The 20045-nt window shown below is 48.3% G+C and overlaps 1 protein-coding gene across 1 annotated transcript; it reads left to right on the forward strand.

Moving 5' to 3' along the window:
* The first annotated feature begins 6769 nt into the window (after positions 1-6769).
* Positions 6770-12501, forward strand: LOC149362398 (uncharacterized). The gene has a single exon (XM_089572998.1). The coding sequence runs from the start codon at positions 7155-7157 to the stop codon at positions 8352-8354; it is 1200 nt and encodes a 399-aa protein (XP_089429124.1). The 5' UTR covers positions 6770-7154; the 3' UTR covers positions 8355-12501.
* The last annotated feature ends 7544 nt before the right edge of the window (positions 12502-20045 follow it).

The following is a 20045-nucleotide window of genomic DNA, read 5'->3' on the forward strand; positions in this document are numbered from 1 at the left end:
GAGCGCTCACAGCAAGATGAACAACTGCCTCGCTGTAGATTCTTCTTTGCGGCATAAGCAAAATAATACCAGTTGCTTGCTACGGTATGCGATGCTATTGTGCCGCCCGCAGAACCGCATGAACGTTATCATTTGTTTAGTTCCTTTGGCAGAGGAGTAAAACAAGCCCCGAACTCTCTCAGGGCATGCAGGAGTGGAAAAGCCATTTTACTCTTTCTTGAAGAGGAGTGAAAAGACGCTTTCACTCTTTCTCGTATGTAGAGGGAGTAGATTGAGGCCTGCAGGAGTAGCGAGGCTCTTTTACTCTTACTGCAGGAGTAGCAGTTCTTAGAGTGTAGGGCATTGTGGGGGTACAACAAATATGAAGTACTGAGAGGCATTTGGAAACGAATAATGGTGCCGGGGCTTACTTTCGACAATGCGGTTCTGTGCTTAAGGGCAGAAGTTCAGTCGAGATTAGACGTAAATCAGAGAGTTGTTGGAAGATTAGCACTAGGTGCCCACGGCAAACCACAAACGAGGCAGTACAAGGAGATACGGGCTGGGCATCATTCGAGGCACGGGAAGCTAAGAGTAAAATACTATATGAAGAACGCCTGAGGAAATTGGATGATAACAGGTGGGCAGCTAAAGTATTTAAATATTCATACAGGAAAAGCGTTGACTCACAGTGGCGGAAAAGAACTAGAAAACTAACCACTAAGTACGCCGGCCATGAGGACAGAGACTTGACTTGAATTGCTTTGAGATATTCTTGGGGGGGGGGATACTGGTCCCGACGTATGCTGGCCAGTTGGTGACATCACTCTTGGGGACCAGGGGACGGGGTAAGGGGATGTAGGGGGAGGGGAAGGGAGGGGGGATGGTCGTCGCCGCGACGGGAGCGGTCCGTGTCCTCGCAGGGGGAGGGCTCTTGAAGTCGCGCCGCCGCTGCAACAACAGCTCGCGGAGGGGAAGCCTCGGTGCACTGGGATAGTGTGCAAGCACCGGGCTGGGGAGGGAGCCACGATGCACTCGGATGGTGTGCAAGCATCGGGCAAGGGGGAAGGCAGTCTCCTAGACCTTGATGTGGCTGGGAGAAGCCGAAGATCTAGAAGGGTCCAGGTCCAGGGGCTGCAGGTCCAGGAGGCCGCAGGCCTCGGGCTGTAGGTCTAGGCTCCTCGGGCTAAAGGAGGATGTCAAGGCCGGTCTCCTTGAGGTAGGCCAGCAGGATCCGGCAGGCGGATAGGACAGCAGCTGGTCCTCCGTGTCTGCTGGCAGGCCGAGGGCACGGTGGCCTGCAAAGAGACTGCTAAGACTGCTACGAGGCAGAGCAAAAATAGGGCATGCACCCAACAGGTGTCCCAGGGTGCCTGTATCCCCGCACGATGGACAGGCAGGGGAGGAGGCCATTCCAACTACGAACTTTCGTGTCGGCGTCCATGAACACCCGATCCAAAGTCGCAGCAGGAGGGCACGTTCCCTGCGGGGGATCTTGTCTGGGAGCCGGTGGAGGGCCTGCACGCAGAGATACGCCTGTCAGGGTGCTTTGTCCTTACCGCCTGCCTCAGAAGCTGCCGGGCAAAGTGGTCACTGGCGACCCACCGTTGTGGGCCGTCTTCGCGAAGGAGTCGGCGTCCTCGTTGCCCTGGATGGCGGTGTGGCCAGGGACCCAATGAAGGGACACCTGGTAGCCAGCATCCTCAAGGGCGAGCAGATAGGCACGCAGGACACTCGTCGACGTCTGCAAGATGTGGGGCCTGCTAAGGATCTGGAGGGCAGGCCGGGAGTCACACAAGACAGCGGTGTGGTGGACCCGATGAAGTCTGCTGCCAAGTGGAGTCCCGCCAGCTCAGCTGCCATAGAGCTGCCTGGGAAGGACAGTCTGCAGGACCGGGTCTGCTGCAGTTGGGGCAGTGCCAGAGTAGCTGCTGCCTGCCCTGTGGCTAGCAGGACAGAGCCATCGGTGAAGAGGAGGGTGGTCCCTTTACACTCTTCCAGGAAGGCTGCAGTGGTCTGCGGAGTGCTGCAGCAGGGGAGTGACGCTTCGTCACTCCGTCAAGGCCCAGGGTGACCTGCAGAGGAGGTCGGGTTGGGAAGGGGGGGGGGCGAACTGGGAGACCCTGGGGAGGGCCTAGTGTCTCCACGTAGAGAGCGTGGAGCTTCCCCATCTTGGAGTTGGAGTTAGCCTGCAGACGAGCACGGGGCCTCGCCATCACGAAGGTGGGCGAGCCGGTCCGTGTGGGTCAGGCCCCTCTGCAGGAGCAAGATGTTCAGCGGGTAGACGCCCGCCTCTGCCAGCGTGGCCGGGACCTGCGATCGCGGTGGAACACCCAGGAAACGGCGGATCCATTTTCTGCGAGAGAGTTCCATGCGAATAAGGCGGGTGCTCCGGAGCGTGACAAGGGGGAGGGCGTAGAGAATGGCTGATGTCGCCACTGCCTCGAAGAGTCGGATGGCCCAGGTGGGGGTGCAGCCGTTGCCTCGGGCGAGGATGGAAAGGACTGCTCGGCCGACTCGGTCCATGTGGGACAGGAGGGCCTTGTCAGCAGGAATCCAGGAGAGCCGGTGGTCGATGGTGAGACCAAGGTACTTCACCTGTGATTTCCAAGGGAGGTTTGTGCCGTCAATCTTGAGGGTAGCAATCCGAGCCGTGGCTTGTGCTCCCCTCGGATGGAAAAACAAAGCCTCCGATTTCGTGGCTGAGAGAGACAGCCCCTTGGTCGCCAGGAACCGCTGCACCCCGTTGAGGGCACGATGGAGGGCCTCTCTGGCAGAGGTGATCTGCCTCCTCGGAGCTCGGACCCAGAGGGCGACATCGTCCGCATACACAGAGCAAAGGACTCTGTGGCGGCGGTCCCGCTGGATGGAGCGAGGGAGGCCTGCCATGACCAGGTTGTAGAGGAAAGGGCTGAGGACAGAACCCTGAGGGACCCCGGTGGTGATGGGGCGAGGACTGCTCAGGGTGCGGCCAACCTGAACCTGCATAGAACGGTTGGAGAGGAAGGAGGTTATAAACCGTCGGAGGTTACCTGTCACCCCCAGCTCGTCCAAGGCCATCTCGATGGTGCTGTGGAGCAGACCGTCGAAGGCCGACTGGACGTCCAGGAGGACAAGGCTGGCAACGTCTCCTTGGGACTTCGCTTCCTCGAGGGATGACACCACGTCCGCGATGGAGTCTGCGGTACAGCGGTGCCTGCGAAAACCTGTCTGGTTCTCGGGGAGGAAGTTGGAGGCCTAAGCGATCCAGGTGAGGCGCTGGAATGCCACCGACTCCATGGTCTTGCAGGCAGCTGAGGTCAAGGAGACAGGTCAGTAGGAGGACAGCTCCCTAGAGGGCTTGCAGGGTTTGGGGATAGGGACCACGATGGCTGTGGTCCAACTCTCCGGAAGGATGCCGCTCGACCAGATGTCGTTTATTTATTTATTTATTTCATATACCCTCTGGGCCATTGGCATTTGAGAGGGGAGTGGTTACAGGTGAAAAAAAACATAACAATAAAATAAACGATATGGGGCTATTATCAAAAAAGTTACAGATGTGTCTAGTCATACAATGTTAGCTAAGGCGTTCTTGAAAAGCTGGTAATCTTTGATGGTTGCTGTTGGTGCGGAAAGGTGATTCCACTCTGCTGCTGTTCGAGGTAAAAATGACTGAAAGAAAGCGTTAGTTCTGCAAAATGGGACACCGACTTTGTAGGCATGATCTAATCTTGATGATAGGTGATGCGGGGAAGAGAGTAATTCACTGCGCAGGTGTGGATGATGAAAGATCTTATGGAATAGGCAGATACGAAACATTTTGCGACGTGAAGCTAAGGATGGCAGATTAAGGCTTGATTTCATTGAAGATATATGCTAGCGGTCCTATTATAGTTGGAGAGAATGAAGCGGGCTGCGTTATGTTGGACCATTTCGAGTGAATGAATAAGGTTTTCATGATGAGGGTCCCTAATGGATGCGGCATATTCTAGTTTTGGACGTATTAATGTCTTGTACAATAGCAGTTTGAGGGATGAAGGAGCTCTGGCGAAGTTGCGGCGGATGTAACCCAGCATACGATTGGCGTTGTTAACTATGTATGTGATATGTAGAGACCAAGTGAGAGTGGAAGTGATGTGCACACCAAGGTACTTGTATGAGTGTACTGATTCTAAGGGAATATGATTCAGAAAATAAGTGGGGATACTTCTGTCAGTCCTGGATACGCGAAGAGATTTACACTTATTGATGTTAAGTTCCATTAGCCATGTTTTACACCACGAAGAAACAGCGTTTAAGTATGATTGAAGGGTAGTTATGCCGTCGCTCCATGTTATTTCCCGGAAGATTACACAATCGTCAGCAAATAAATGGATATGTGAGGAAACAGAAGGAGGCAAGTAGTTAATGTAAATTAGAAAAAGAAGAGGACCAAGGATGGAGCCTTGCGGGACGCCGGAGTGAACGGGATTTTACTGAGATTTTTAATTATTGGCTGATACGTACTGCGAACGGTTAGTGAGAAAATATTCAATCCAAGTAAGAAGTTTGAGGTCCATGTTCATTAGCTGTAATTTGTAAAGTAACAGTTTATAGCACACTTTGTCGAAAGCCTTAGAATAGTCAAGAAAAATACAATCTGCCATTGAACGATTATCAAGAATAATGTTTAGCTTGTGTGTGAAAGAGGCGAGTTGAGTTTCGCAGGAATACGTTTTACGAAAGCCGTGCTGTGAGTTCGAGAAAAATGAGTTAGATTCGAGAAAGTTTGCAATATATGAATATAGGATATGTTTTAATATTTTGCACGGTATACTGGTTAGAGATATAGGTCGGTAATTGAGAGGACAATGCTTGTCGCCTGATTTATAGAGTGGAATCACCTCACCGACTTTCCAGTCAAGGGGCAGGCATCCCGTCTCAAGTGATTGCTGAAAAAGTTTTGCTAATACAATGGATGAATAAGCAACAGTGCTGTGCAAAAATTTCACGGTAATTAGGTCACGACCGGGAGCAGAGGAGAGACGCAAAGATTTAATCACAGTTTCGACGCCACACGATTCAATTGTAAGCGGGAACATATCATGGTAGTCGTAACAAGGTGCAGTGGGTAGCGGGACATTGCGGGTTACAGAAAAGTTTTGGGCGAATGTGTCATTAAGAACGGACGCGATCTGACTATGAGGTATAACAATTCCAGAGTTGTCAACGAGGGTTATAGTGTCATCATCTTTTTGGTTTATAAAGCGCCAGAATTTCTTAGTATCGTTTGTTAACATTGACGGCAGCGTGTGGCATAGATAGTTATTCTTAGCGATCTTTAGCGCTGATAGGTATTCGCTGGAAACTAATTGATAGGCACTCCAACGAGCTTCGCTCGAAGAAAGCTTGGCTGACCTGTACAATCGCTTCTTTTTGTTTGATAGTCGTCTTATGTGAGCATTATACCAAGGAGCGTCCGGTTTGTTAATTATTGTGCGTAAAGGAATGTACTTGTCTGTCAGGTGCGCAACTTTTTCTACGAACATCGCCCAGTTAGCTTCTACTGTACGTTGGTCAAAGTCCTGAAGAAAAATGTCAAGAAATGAACATACTTCGTTATTAATCGCGTCAAAGTCTGCTTTATTGTAATTACGGATAGTTACTGGTCTTTTGACATGTGTAGGATGTGCGAGGTATAACCCAAAAGAAAGTAAGGAGTGGTCGCTCATTCCTGGAACGTGAGTGATGTTGGAAACAAGGTCGGGATGTGAAGTGAGAACAAGGTCAAGTGTATTAGCAACAGGGTTCGTTGTTCTTGTCGGTTCAGTGACCAGCTGTCAGCAGGCGGTCCTTTTCCGGGGCATCCAAGTTCCGCAGCATCTGCAATATGAGCCCGTCCACCCCAGGAGCGCTCTTCTTTTTGGACCGATGGAGTGCCCTGTGGAGCTCGTGTGGGGTGATCGGGTCACTGCACAGGGATGTCGCGCCAACAGAACCTGCAAGGACAGGAGGACATGGGATTGGACGCTGGGAAGGAGGTCCCAGTGGGGGGCCTGGACCTGGGTGGGCTGCTTGGTGAGGTGGTCGGCCGGCTGCTCCGCCAGTGCCTGGTGTGACACCCCGCGGGCAATGGCGGCACCAAGGACTGGGTGTCGGTTGGCCACGACCTGGAGCAGGGACCGTAGGAGCCGCCAAGCCGACTGCCGTGCCGAGCGGATGGATTGGCAGACGCCAGCCCAACCCTCTCGAGCACGGCGGTTCGCCTGGCGACGGCAGACAGCATCAATCCGCCGGTAGGCCGTCCAGTCCTCCGGTAGCGAAGTGCTCTCCGCCTTCCGATCGGCTCGTCTTCTGGCAGCTCGGAGGCCCAGGAGGCGAAGATCGGGGACAGGGGCCTGCACTGGAGTAGAGCAAAGAAAGAGCATTAAACGACAGGTTAAGAACGCGGAAGTTAAAAATTGGATTAATTCAATGGAAAAGAAACAGTGTAGAACTATATCGATAATCGAAAAGGCAGATCAGGAAAGAACTTTTCTCTGATAACTCAAGAGGCAGTGCCCTACTTTTTGAAGCTAGGTCCGGGTGTCTTAGAACGCGCAGCTACAAAAAGAAATTCATCGAAGAAGATGACACATGCTCAGTGTGTGGTCGATACAACTTGAACAGACGTTGGTGAGTGGCGACACCACGGGGTTAACCCGAGCATCCGCAGGGACATCCCCGCAGGGGGATGATGGTGAACAATGCGTCACCACGGACCCGAGCATCCGCGCTTAGCCGTGCGTGGCATCGCCGTGTCCGGGGAAAAGGGGATCCTGGTGGTTGAGCCGATGCCGAGCGTTTGGACCTTTAAGGCCCCTCGGCGGAGGCAACACACCACTTTGGCCCCAGCTTCCTGTAGACGGCACCTCCGGCCTGACCCGACCGGGGGAAATCGGCAGTCGCCTTTTCCTTTCCTCCCCTCTATCTTTCACTTTCCTATCTCTTTCTTACAACTCTCCTGTCTCCTCCTGTTTTCTTCGTTTTTTCCTCTTTTTCCTGGCGGCGAGGGTTAACCGTGTGTGACCAACTACCCTGAGTTGAGTCATATTAGGTTATAGTTGAGGTGTACAGCTGGCGTGGGCAGGACTTGCGTGCAAGTTCCTGTCCCGTCCCCGTGTTGGGCTCGATGGTGGGTGGCTGCCACCACAGCTGAATAACAATTTTCTTTTATGGATTCCTTTCCTCAAACAAATGATCGCCCTCAGAAACGAGGGCGGACCGATGTCACTGCGCAGTTCCTGCAAAAAAAAGAAGTCTTCCCCAGATACCATGTTGTACATAGTGAAGTAACAGAAAAGCAAGCAAGAATCATCTCTCCTTTCATAGTTTCCAAGTCTCTGACACAATCACTGGGCCTTGGCTACAAGGTGTCGAAGCTAGCCAGTGGGGACCTACTACTGCAAATCAAAGACAAAACACAGTTTTCCAAGCTCTCAAACATAGCAACCTTTGGAGAAATACCTGTTTCCGTCAGTGCCCACAGATCCCTCAACACTGTCAAAGGTGTCATCTCAGAACAAGACTTTCTCACCCTGACTGAAGAAGAAATGCTGGAAGGTCTCAAAGACCAGAATGTCACAAATGTCCAGCGCATAAAAATCCGAAAAGATGACAAAGAAATTCCAACAAAGCACTTAGTTCTCTCTTTTGCGTCCAGCCAACTCCCCGAAACCATAGAGGTAGGTTATATGAAAATAGCAGTCAGACCATACATCCCAAATCCTCGCCGGTGTTTCAAGTGCCAGAGATTTGGCCATGGATCCCAGAGTTGTCGTGGCCGCCAAACTTGTGCTAAATGTTCATCACACGATCATGAGTCTGAAAATTGCAATGCAGCACCGCAGTGCCCTAACTGTGAAGGGGATCACCCCGCGTACTCGAGGTCGTGTCCGACCTGGAAAAAAGAAAAGGAAATAATAACCATCAAAACAAAAGAAAACATAACTTTCAAAGAAGCACGTCAACGATTCAGTCAAACACAAGGCACATTCCTCTTCACAGCAAGAACAAATTTCGCCGATGTGGTGCGACGGGGCGGGGCATCACACCAGGCTTCGGCACCTGTCCAGGCCACATGCAGTGAGCCTGGGGCAGGGCCATCCGCGCCCCGGGCAGATGCAGTGAAAGCTGCTCTGCCACTTTCGAAGAAGGGCCCGCCGGCCTCCGGGTTGGCAGCCCGCAAGGCTTCCCCCAGTCGGGAGAGGCCTACAAACCGCACACCCGTGGGTTCTCCGCGGACCTCCAGAGCCTCTAGCGAGGCGATGGACACAACGCCAAACTCGCCCCCGCTTCAGCGGCGGCGCAGCTCGCTTGAGCGAAAAAGAAAAGACAAGAGCCCAGTAATGGCACCCCCAAATCCTCTACTATAACTTCCTTACGACACTCCCAAAAATCATCCAACATGGCGTTCCTTATACATTGGAACTGTCGTGGAGCATTAAATAACTATTCTGATATAAAAGAACTTCTAAACACATTTTCCCCTATGGCTTTATGCCTACAGGAGACAAACTTAGGTCCCAAACACCAGAATATCCTAAAGAAGTATCAAGTCTTTCGGTGCGACCGAGAGCAAGCTGATAGGCTCTCCGGAGGTGTTGCTATTATTGTGCAGAGTGGAGTTGCAACCCGTGAAATCAAGATAAAAACCAAGTATGAAGCTGTTGCAGTCACCGTCCTCCATTTTAAAACCATCACCATATGCTCGGTATATCTACAGCCGCATCTATCAGTAACACTGCATGACTTAGAAACACTTTTACAACAGCTACCAGAGCCGTATCTGGTAGTCGGTGATTTCAATGCGCATTCCTCTTATTGGGGCAGTGAACAAACAGATACTAGAGGCCGTATTTTAGAAGATTTTATTCTATGCAACAATGTCTGCTTACTAAATACAGGGAAACAAACGTATTGCAGTCCCAGCACTAGAAAAATGAGCTGTTTAGACCTGTCTTTTAGTTCGCCTTCTATTTTTAATGATTTTAACTGGGATGTTTTAGACAATCCGTATGGAAGCGACCACCTACCAGTTATCATTAACATGTCATCACCACCATCAGTAACCCTGACAAAACCACGCCGCTGGAAGCTTCATTTAGCCGACTGGGAACTTTTCCGAGCTGAGGCCAGCCTCGATAAAATATCCACAGAGTATTCTAGTATAGATGAACTCAACGAAATATTTACCTCATGTATTATTGCTGCAGCACAGTTAGCCATTCCTCAGACTTCGGGAACGGTACGACCAAGCCATAAACCCTGGTACACACAAACATGTAGAGAAGCAAAAAAGAAACAAAATAAAGCCTGGGGGATTTTCCGACGATACCCAACGCAGGAAAACTTTATAAATTTTAAAAAAGCGAAAGCTAATGCCCGGTATATACGCCGCATAGCTGAAAAAGAATCATGGCAAAAGTTTGTGTCATCAATAAAGAGCTCAATTACGTCGAAAAAAATGTGGGAACAAGTGCGTAGATTAAATGGGTGCTTCTCCGCTTTCACAATCCCTTTTCTGACAGACCCCGACAGACAAACAAACATCAAAGAACAGGCAGACATTTTGGGAGAGCACTTCTCTCAAGTTTCTAGTTCCCTCCACTATACCGACTCATTTCTAAAATACAAAAACACTGCTGAAAAACAAAGACTTCCCACGAATAGCAGGTTGAATGAGACATACAACAGTTTAATAACGTTTGAAGAAATCAATAGAGTACTCTGCACCGGAAAGCAAACAGCACCCGGGCCTGATAAAGTCCATTATGAGATGTTAGCCCATCTTTCAGAACCTGCCGTAGAAGCACTTTTAAAGTTTTTTAATAAAATATGGGTCTCCGGGAAGCTACCTGAGGAATGGAAGAAAGCAGTAATTGTACCTTTCCTTAAACCCGGAAAGCCACCAAGTTCCCCCGGTAGTTATAGACCCATAGCGCTCACAAGTTGTCTTGCCAAAACTTTTGAAAGTGTTCTTAATATCCGGTTAATGTTCGTCCTTGAATCCCGTACACTGCTTGATATACATCAATGCGGTTTTAGGAAAGCGTGCTCAACGGCCGATCATCTAGTCCGCCTTGAAAATACAGTACGAGAGGCGTTTATTCACGGACAACACTGCCTGGCAGTTTTTTTCGACATGGAAAAAGCTTACGACACCACATGGAGGTTCGGTATTCTTCGTGACCTTGCAGATCTAGGCATCTGCGGCAGGATGCTAAACTGCATAAAGGATTTCCTCTCTGACCGTTCATTCCAAGTCCGCCTTGGCTCAACACTCTCGAAAAATTTTAGTCAAGAAAATGGAGTGCCCCAGGGGTGTATTCTGAGTACAACTCTCTTTATTGTGAAAATGAATTCTCTTGCGAAAATAATGCCAAAGTCTATTATGTATTCTACATACGTTGATGATCTCCAAATAGCGTACACCTCCACGAACCTCTCAACATGTGAACGACAAATACAGCTGACGTTAAACAAACTGGCAATTTGGGCTGAAAAAAATGGTTTCAAGTTTTCCCCTCAAAAAACAGTCGCCGTTCTTTTTTCACTGAAGAGAGGCTTACAGACCGACCCCACACTCCACTTAAATGAAACAGTGCTGCCTATTAAAAAGGAGCATAAATTTTTGGGCGTAACATTTGACAGAAAACTTACATTCCTACCCCACATAAATAACCTAAAAAAGAAAGCCACTAAATCACTTAACATAATGAAAGTACTGTCTCGAAAACACTGGGGGTCTGATAGAGCATGCCTCCTACACATCTATCGCTCCTTGACACGTTCCATCTTAGACTACGGATGCGTAGTGTACGGATCAGCACGGCCATCTTATCTGAAGAAACTAGACCCTACGCATAACTCAGGCCTTCGCCTTTCATGCGGCGCTTACAGAACATCGCCCATAACCAGTCTCTACGTCGAGACAAATGAACCCCCACTAGAAGTCAGAAGAAACGCCCTTACATGTACATATGTTTTCAAAGTGAGATCCTTGCCAAAACACATCTGTTATTCCATCGTAACAAAGTGCCCTTCTAGAATAATATTCAGGAACAAACCACAAGCTACCAGGCCTCTGATTTTAAGGTTCGAAGAGATATGCCAGAATCTTGGCATAGCTGACACATTACCTAACATGGCTCAAAGACGGGACCCACTTGCCCCATGGAATAATTTTCACACCGACTGCGATCTCACGCTTACACAGTTCCGAAAAACACAAACTCCCTCACAACACATCATCCAAGAATTCCTCGCACTCGAGGAAAGGTACAGTGGCTTTGAAACTTTTTATACTGACGGTTCAAAAACAGCCGATTGTGTTGGAAGTGCCGTAGTACAAGGAAGATGGGAAAAAATAATAAGACTTCCGCAGTATGCATCCATCTTCACTGCTGAATGTTATGCCATCTGGGTTGCGGTAGAGAAAATAGTAAATGAGAACATAAGCAACAGCGTTATTTTCACAGATTCGCTCAGTGTACTCACAGCGCTTCACATCAGAAATGCAGTCACGCCACTACTCGGCGACATCATATATAACATAATAACAGCCACTGCCCACGGACTAAACGTCAAATTCTGTTGGGTCCCTAGCCACGTCGGTATAAAAGGAAATGAAAGAGCAGACGTATGCGCAGCTCAAGCCCGGAACAAACAAATCGAGAAAGTAGATTTACCGTTTAAGGATTACATGAAATTAGTGCATTTTAAACTAAGGGATAAATGGCAGGCAACATGGAATAATACAATAAATAATAAACTCCACTTGGTTAAGCCTGTGTTGGGCGAATGGAAAACATGTACTCACCAGGAACGCATTAAGGAAGTCATTTTATGCCGTCTTCGCATAGGACACACACACCTCACACACAACTTCATACTAACAAAACAAGACAAACCTATATGTGATGCATGCGGAGACGACCTCACCGTGAACCATTTGCTATACTCATGTCGAAAGCTCGAAACACTGAGGAAGAAACATTTCACACGGTTTTACAATGAACAAATTCCTTTTCATCCATCACTGGTTTTGGGAGAGAATGCACTTGTCGACTTGTCTTGCACATTTAACTTTTTACAAGAAGCAAATATTCTAAACGAACTATAGGTTACAACAACTCTAACACATAAATTCTAGAAACATGCATTTAACCCCGTGCTTTACAATTTATTGACATACCTCATCTTGCCTTACTTGTTTTTGAAACACCTCAGCCACTGTCTCATTCCTGAGAAGATGGCTGAGGTCCCTATTCCATCGGGTGGGAACCTCGAGATCCTTGTCCAGCCAAGGATGGCTGCTGAGGTTACCGACCCTATTTAAAGCTTTTACCATCAGTCACTTCTACAATTCTCTCATATTTTTACTAGGTTGCAGGAATTAACTTTTTAGGCCATTTACACCGCCGTTCATTTAGACTTTTGTACAACATCCTATATAAAACAATTTTATACCCTGAGCTTGGCGCATGATAGCCTTAGTCGCTTATGCGCCATAAAACAAAACAAAACACACAAAACACAACTTGAACACCTCATACTCAAGTGTGATGGTATCCATCCGGATGTCGATGCAGGCACAGTCACTCTCCCTGAGGCCCTAGGGTTTAAAGATAAAAATGGTTATGTAAAAAAAATCTGCAGTGCAAGTTAGCAAAAAGCGATTGGAGGATTGGTGGCTGAAAAAGCAGAGATGTGGCATAAGGTTAGAAGTGTAGGAAACGGTAGGTAATGATGATGGCGATTCTTAATGAGAATTGCCAACACAGTTGGTCAAAAATAAAAGAAAGGAAAGCTGAGCATGGTGGCAATTGCCACCACCCCGTTTCAAAGGGGGCGCTCCTATCCATCCACCCACCCACCCATCCGCCCATCCATCCATCCACCCATCCACCCACCCACCCACCCACCCATACGTCCGTCCGTCCGTCCGTCCCGTAACGGCTGCTGGACCCGGGAGTGCCCCCCCCCCCCCCCCTCCCAAATCATGTATCCAAGAGAAGTGGCAGAGGAGATTGAGGCGACCTGTGTTCAAAGGCTGCCGGCAATGTGAATGGAGGGTAGAAAACAGGGGGGCATGGGTCTGATGGCGCAGGCTATCGATGAGGGTCCGTCCAGGCCTGGTAGCCCGGACCTCTGTGGCAGAGGCTCAAGCCTGGCAACCGGGGATGCCAGCATACACGAATAACGTCTGACGCCGACCATGTTCTTGCTGTTCTGCCACTTACGCGCTGCGTGAGTCTCCGGCGCATGCTTTAGCGTGCGTCTTCGTCGGGCGTATACAGACGATGGGTGGCACTCACTCCTTACACCCTATCGCACCTGCAGAGCAAAGAGCACTGACAAGTCTACAGAAGAACAAGGATATTTTGATCCTGCCTGCTGACTGCACCCACTATCTGCAAATAATTGATGCTCTGCTAGAGGAGGCCCTCCACTACGGCACCTCTTCCTTCTCCCTGCAGGGGCATCTGCTTCATGCAGATGTTATTGAACTTGTACGTTAATGATCTCAGTCAAGCAATTTTTCACTGTCGGGTGTTTCAATACGCAGATGGCACGCTTTTAGTATCTCGTCATACTAATTACAATCAAGCCGTGGCTAAATTACAAACTGACACTGTGAATGTTATCAGTTGGTACCGTAACAACTTAATTTCTATTAAACAAAATAAAACTAAATTAGTCTGTTTTCACGATCCGCTGAATTCTGTTTCTGTCATCACTCCAGCGTTTCTTCATTCTCCTCTGTGTAACAAATGCTCTTGCTCTCCTATTCCATACCTCTCAAGTGTCAATTAACTCGGTGTCCATTTCGCTTCTAACATATCCTGGAACACTCATTTGGCTAATGTTTGTGAAAGGCTGTGCAAAATAGCCTGCCTGCTATATTCTATTAAAGCACTATGCCCAATTTACATAAGGAAAACAATAGCACATGCATTGTCGTACAGTGTGCTGCGATATGGAAACTGTTTTTTTTATTTCTGTTCAGTGTTTTGGCGCAACAAAGTTAATTCTTTACTAAAATCTATAATTCGGGCTGTGATCTATGGTGTGCACATTACTAACAATTCCAGTCTTTTTTCATGCTCGCACATGCCTTCGTTCAGGCTATTATTCAAAGAAACTGTAATCCTTATGTACGAGGTTTGTTAGAAAAGTATCCGACTTTAATTTTTTTTTGCGAAAACCTGATGGATTTGAAACAAGCACGCTTGCACCAGCCTACTTTGAACCTTCGTGTGCATGCACAAATTTTTTCCCGCCTGCCAATAGCGTCAGTCACTGGCACGCATCGTTTCAGTGAGGCAGTGCGCGGTGCTCTCGTCGATTTTTTATTGCAAGGAAAATGGCGGAGCGACAGGAGCAGAGCTACTGCATCAAATTTTGCGAGAAACTAGGCGACAGCCAAGTGGAAATCATTCGGAATATTCAGACGGCTTTCGGTGACAATGCTATGAGCAGCACACAGATTAAGCAATGGTACAATTGGTTTAAAGACGGCCGCACATCGGTGCAGAGAGAGCCACGCTCCGGTCGACCATCAACATGCTGAAATGACCAGGTCATCGCCGAAGTGAACGCTGTGGTGATGCGGGACCGTCGTGTGACTATCCGAGAAATTGCGGAAGAAGTGGACATCACCAATTTTTCTGCACATTGCATTATCACCGAAGATTTGGCGTTGGAGAGAGATGCGGCGAAATTCGTGCCGAAGCTGCTCACTTTGGAGCAAAAGCAGCTTCGTGTTGAAGTCTCACATGATATGCTGGATTCCACAAAAGTGAAACCGACTTCATCAACACCATAATCGCTGCTGACGAGTCTTGGGAGTACAAGTACGACCCGGAAACGAAATTCCAGTCGTCACAATGTAACCATTCCACGTCACCAAGACCAAAAAAGGCCCGCCAAGTGCGCAGCAATGTGAAAGTGATGCTGGCTGCTTTCTTTGACTCCCTATGCGTGGTACACCACGCGTACGCACCCCACAGGGTCAAACAATGACCAAAGAGTACTACAGGGATGTCCTCCGTCGCCTGCGTGGTGCTGTGCAGCGCAAGAGACCGGAGTTGAGGTCAACAGGAAAGTGGCGCATCAATCACGACAATGCTCCTGCACATTCCTCGCACTAAATTCACACTTTTTTCGCTAAAAACCAGACTGCTGTAGTTCAGCAGACTCCTTAATCTCCTGATATGGCCTCCTGTGACTTCTGGATGTTTCCCAAAATCAAGAGGCCATTGAAAGGAGCGCGATTTCAGACAAGAGAGGACATTATGGCTGCAACGACAGCTGAGCTAAACTCTATTCCGAAAGGGGCCTTTTCGGAATACTTCCAACAATAGCAGGACCGCTGGGAGAAGTATGTGGAGCCTCAATAACACTACTTTGAAGGTGATTAGGTTTCCAACGCTCCAGCTATGCCAGTTTTTTTCTTCGGCAGAAGGTCGGATACTTCTGTAACAGACCTCGTATATATGGAACAATGGATTCTGTCTCCCGTATGTCCCCGCCAGAGCATTACGTCCACGCGACCGCTTTATCTTGCCCAGAGTACGGACAAGATGTGGTAAACGTGTCCGTGCCTTTTATGTACCAGATGTGTTGAACGACCTGCCAGATAATGTTTTATCTTTCAGCACTCGGAAAGAAGTGAAATCTGCTATCTTTGATGTGTATGTGTAATTTTGTTTCTTTTCTTTTTTCCTTTCTTTTTTTCCCGTCCTTTCTTAGTGCCTTTCCGTAGTTTTATTCTGATTCTTGTGCAGTATTGATTGACCGTGCCGTTCTCCTTGCTCCATTCTGCCGAGCACTGCCCCACAAGGCCATTGTTGGCTTGGGCAGGCTTGTATTTGTACAATGTCATTTTTTCAAATAAATAATTTTTATTAATATTTGTAGTGACATACGCAAAACTGGAGGAACACTAGGGTACTCCATGGTTACTCTGCAGTGGATCATGGTGGCGCGCTTCCTCATCGCTTTCGTAGCAGATTCCCTAGTGCAGCCATGCTTTGATAGCTGCCCTTGAGGACCTGGTGGCATATTCGATGTGCGCCTTCGGGTCATCGACTGAGCATCAACCCTAGCGACTGAGGCTCGGGTTGATGCGGGGGTCTGGGTAAAGAGATCTTTTTTATACCCTTAGCCTTTATCCCATGTCATCTGGCAGTGGCACAACGCAAAGGGCAATACATCAACTAGGCAGAAAGAGACATCTGCTTTCAAGCTCATATGCGAGGTGGTGTTCACAACGAAATGTATAGCCCAGCAGAACCCACATGCGCTCTTGGCAGCTGCCGGAAAGCAACGACGGCTCTGTACTGCGTTGTAGACGCATCTGACGCAGGAGTTCTCCGGTAAACGTGCGCCACCTGGTTGACTTATGGCTCTTTGCATTCCGCCTCTGCCAGATGAAATCAGCTAATCTCTGAGGGCATGCAAAAAACACCTCTTTCTGCACCTCCCCCCGCCATACCGAGCCTCACCTCGCAGGGGCTTCTGCAGCTTGCAGATGTTGGTGAGTTGCGACACCACGGGTTCCTGAGCATCCACAGGAGGATGATGGGGAACAGTGCGTCCGCACGCACCCGAGGACCCGTGTTTAGCCGTGCATGGCATTGCTGTGTCCGGGGAAATGGGGATCGTTGTGGTTGAGGCGATACCAAAAGTTTGGGCTTTTAAGGCCCCTCGGCGGAGGCAACACACTACTTTGGCCCCAGCTTCCTGTAGATCGGCAGTTGCCTTTTCCTATCCTCTCCTCTATCACTTTCCTATCCCTTTCTCACAACTCTACTGTCTTCTTCTCTCTTCTTGAATTTTTCCTTGTTTCAGGCGGCGAGGGTTAACGTTTTGCGGCTAACCAGCCTGCGTTAAGCCATATTCGGTTATACTTACAGTGTAGAACTGGCGTGGGCAGGGCTTTTCAAAGTCCCTGTCCCGTCCCCTTGTTAGCCTCCATAGCGGGTGGTTGGCACCGTGGCCGAAAAACTAATTTTTTATTGCTCCCCCACCTTTCTAAATATGATCGCTCTCTCAAAAGAGGGCGGAGGAAGCAGGTGACATTTTCAAAAAGAAATATAACATTCCCGAAATTCTATGTCATGCATAGTGAAAGGAAGACAAACAAGCAAGACTTATATTCCCTTTCCTGCTAGCAAAGTGCTTGACAGATACCTTAGACCTTGGGTACAAGGTATCAAAAATGGCCAGCGGTGACTAACTTCTACAACTGCGTGACAATGTCAGTTACTCTAAACTCTCAAACCTCGTGTGCGTAGGGGAAATCCCTGTCTCCGTCACTTCGGCCACTGGATATTGTCCGAGGCGTCATCTCTGAAATCGATTTTGGACACGTCTCTGAGAATGAAATGCTTGAAGGTTTTACTGACCAGGAAGTCATAAACGTTCAGCGAATAAAGATCCGGAAAGATAACAAGGAAATACACAGATAACACCTGATCATCACGTTCAACACCAGCACTTTGCCCGACACAATCGAAGTGGGATATTTGAAAGGTAATGTAAAGGTAATGTAAGGTAATGTAATACCCAACCCTCGCAGATGTTTCAATCATCGAGGTTCCGCTACGGCTCACAGAATTGCCGCGGTCGAAAAACTTGCGCGAAACGCGCTTCGAATGAACACCATTCTGAGGAATGTGACGCTGCCCCACGCTGTGTAAACTGGGAAAGAGACCATGCTACATAATGCAGGACGTGCTCGTCGTGGAAGAAAGAAAAAGAGGTAATCACCATAAAGAAAAAGGAAAACATTTCATTTAAAAAGTTGAGAAGGCGTTTTCAGCTCACCAACACATTCTCCTTCACAGTAAAACCCAACTTCGCTGATGTGATGCGCAGGAGCGGAGCGCGACACTGCACTCAGGCACCTGCCGAAGCCACTTTCACCGAGCCTATGGCAGGGCCATCTATGCCCCACGTAGAGACAGCGAAGGCTGCTCTGCCATCTCCAAAACAGGCAGCGCCGGTCCATGATTCGGCATTCCGCAGGACTTCGCGCCGTCTGGGGAGACCTGAAACCCGCACATGGATGGACGGATGGACGGATGGACGGAGGGACGGACGGACGGACGGACGGACGGGCGGGCGGGCGGGCGGGCGGGCGGGCGGGCGGGCGGGCGGGCGGGCGGGCGGACGGACGGACGGACGGACGGACGGATGGATGGATGGATGGGAGCGCCCCCTTTTAAACGGGGTGGTGGCAATTGCCACCATGCTCAGCTTTTCTTTTCTTTTTCTTCTTTTTTTGCTTACTGTGTTGGCAATTCTCATTAAGAATCGCCATCATCATTACCTACGGTTTCCTACAATTCTAGCCTTACGCCACATCTCTGCTTTTCAGCTACCAATCCTCCAATCGCTTTTTGCTACTTCCACTGCAGATTTATTTACATGACCATTGTTATCTTTAAACCCTAGGGCCCCAGGAAGAGTGATTGCGCCTGCATCGACATCCGGATGGATACCATAACATTTTATTATGAGGTGTTCAATTGTTTCCACAGATCTACCACACACTGCACATGTGTCATCTTCTTCGTTAAATTTCTTTTTGTAGCTGCGCGTTCTAATACACCCTGACCTAGCTTCAAAAAGTAGGGCACTGCCTCTTGAGTTATCATAGAAAAATTCTTTCCTGATCTGCCTTTTCCAGTATCGATATAGTTCTACACTATGTTTCTGTTCCATTTAATTCATCCAATTTTCAACTTCCGCGTTTTTAACCTGTTGTTTAATGCTCTTTCTTTCTCCGTCCTCATGACCTGCATACTTACTCGTTAGTTTTCTAGTTCTTTTCCGCCGCTGTGAGTCAACTTTCTTTCTGTATAAATATTTAAATACCTTAGCTGCCCACCTGTTATCGTCCAATTTCCTCAGGCGTTCTTCATACAGTATTTTACTCTTAGCTTCCCGTGCTTCGAACGATGCCCAGCCCATATCCCCTTGCACTGCCTCGTTTGTGGTTTTGCCGTGGGCACCTAGTGCTAATCTTCCAACAGCTCTCTGATTTACGTCTAATCTCGACTGAACTTCTGCCCTTAAGCACAGAACCGCATTGCCGAAAGTAAGTCCTGGCACCATTATTCCTTTCCAAATACCTCTACACTAGCGGTCTTCCAGCGCCGCTGGTGAGGTTATGGGTGTAACTCCCAACCCACCTACTTTACAGCGGCAGATTTCTTGAGCGAAAAAAAAGACAGGGTCGTCATAACGGGCCCAGAGCACAAGTAAACTGCCTTTTTCATTGCCACCCAAAAACATAAACATGACTTTTTAAGCTCAATGGAACTGTAGAGGTCTGCTGAGGGATTACAGTGACATAGCATATATTTTAGTGTCAATGCTGCCTGTAGCTTAATGTCTTCAGGAAACCAATCTTAGTCCACAAAATTTGAATATCTTGAAACAAAACTTTTAGACGCGATCACAAGCAGGCAAATAGACTCTCAGGAGGCGTCGCATTTATCGTTCAAAGCAGCGTCCCTGCTCAAGAAATCAATCTGAAAACAAAACTTGAAGCGGTTGCGGTCAGCATTGTCAGCTACAAAAAAAAATACCAATCTGCTCTCTAGATCCTCATCCAAATTTTATCATTGACAGTCCATGTTCTGCGAGAACTGATTCATGATCTTCTAGAGGCATATCGGTAGTTCGGGATTTTACGCTGACTCCCCTTTTTGGTGATGCAAACGCTGTAACTCCAGGGGCCGAATGAACGGAGATTTTATCCTCACAAATAATGTGGTGTTTTAAATACGGAAGAAGCCACATACTGCTCCCCAACCGCGGGGAAAATAGCTGTTTAGATCTGTCTCTTAGTTCGTGGTCTACTTTTAGAGATTTTAAATGGGAGGTCGTCGACAACTTCACCTCCCCGTACTTATCAGTTTAACATCTGCACAGGAACTCATCCAAAAAAAAAACGCTACGTTGGAAGCTTATTTAGTATATTGGCAACCTTTTACAGCAACAGCCACTTTAGAAAAAATAGTTTTAGAATATCTTAGCATCGATAAGAT

This window comes from Amblyomma mixtum, chromosome 2 (assembly GCF_055824585.1).
Source record: "Amblyomma mixtum isolate Tamu chromosome 2, ASM5582458v1, whole genome shotgun sequence".
NCBI classification, from domain to species: domain Eukaryota; kingdom Metazoa; phylum Arthropoda; class Arachnida; order Ixodida; family Ixodidae; genus Amblyomma; species Amblyomma mixtum.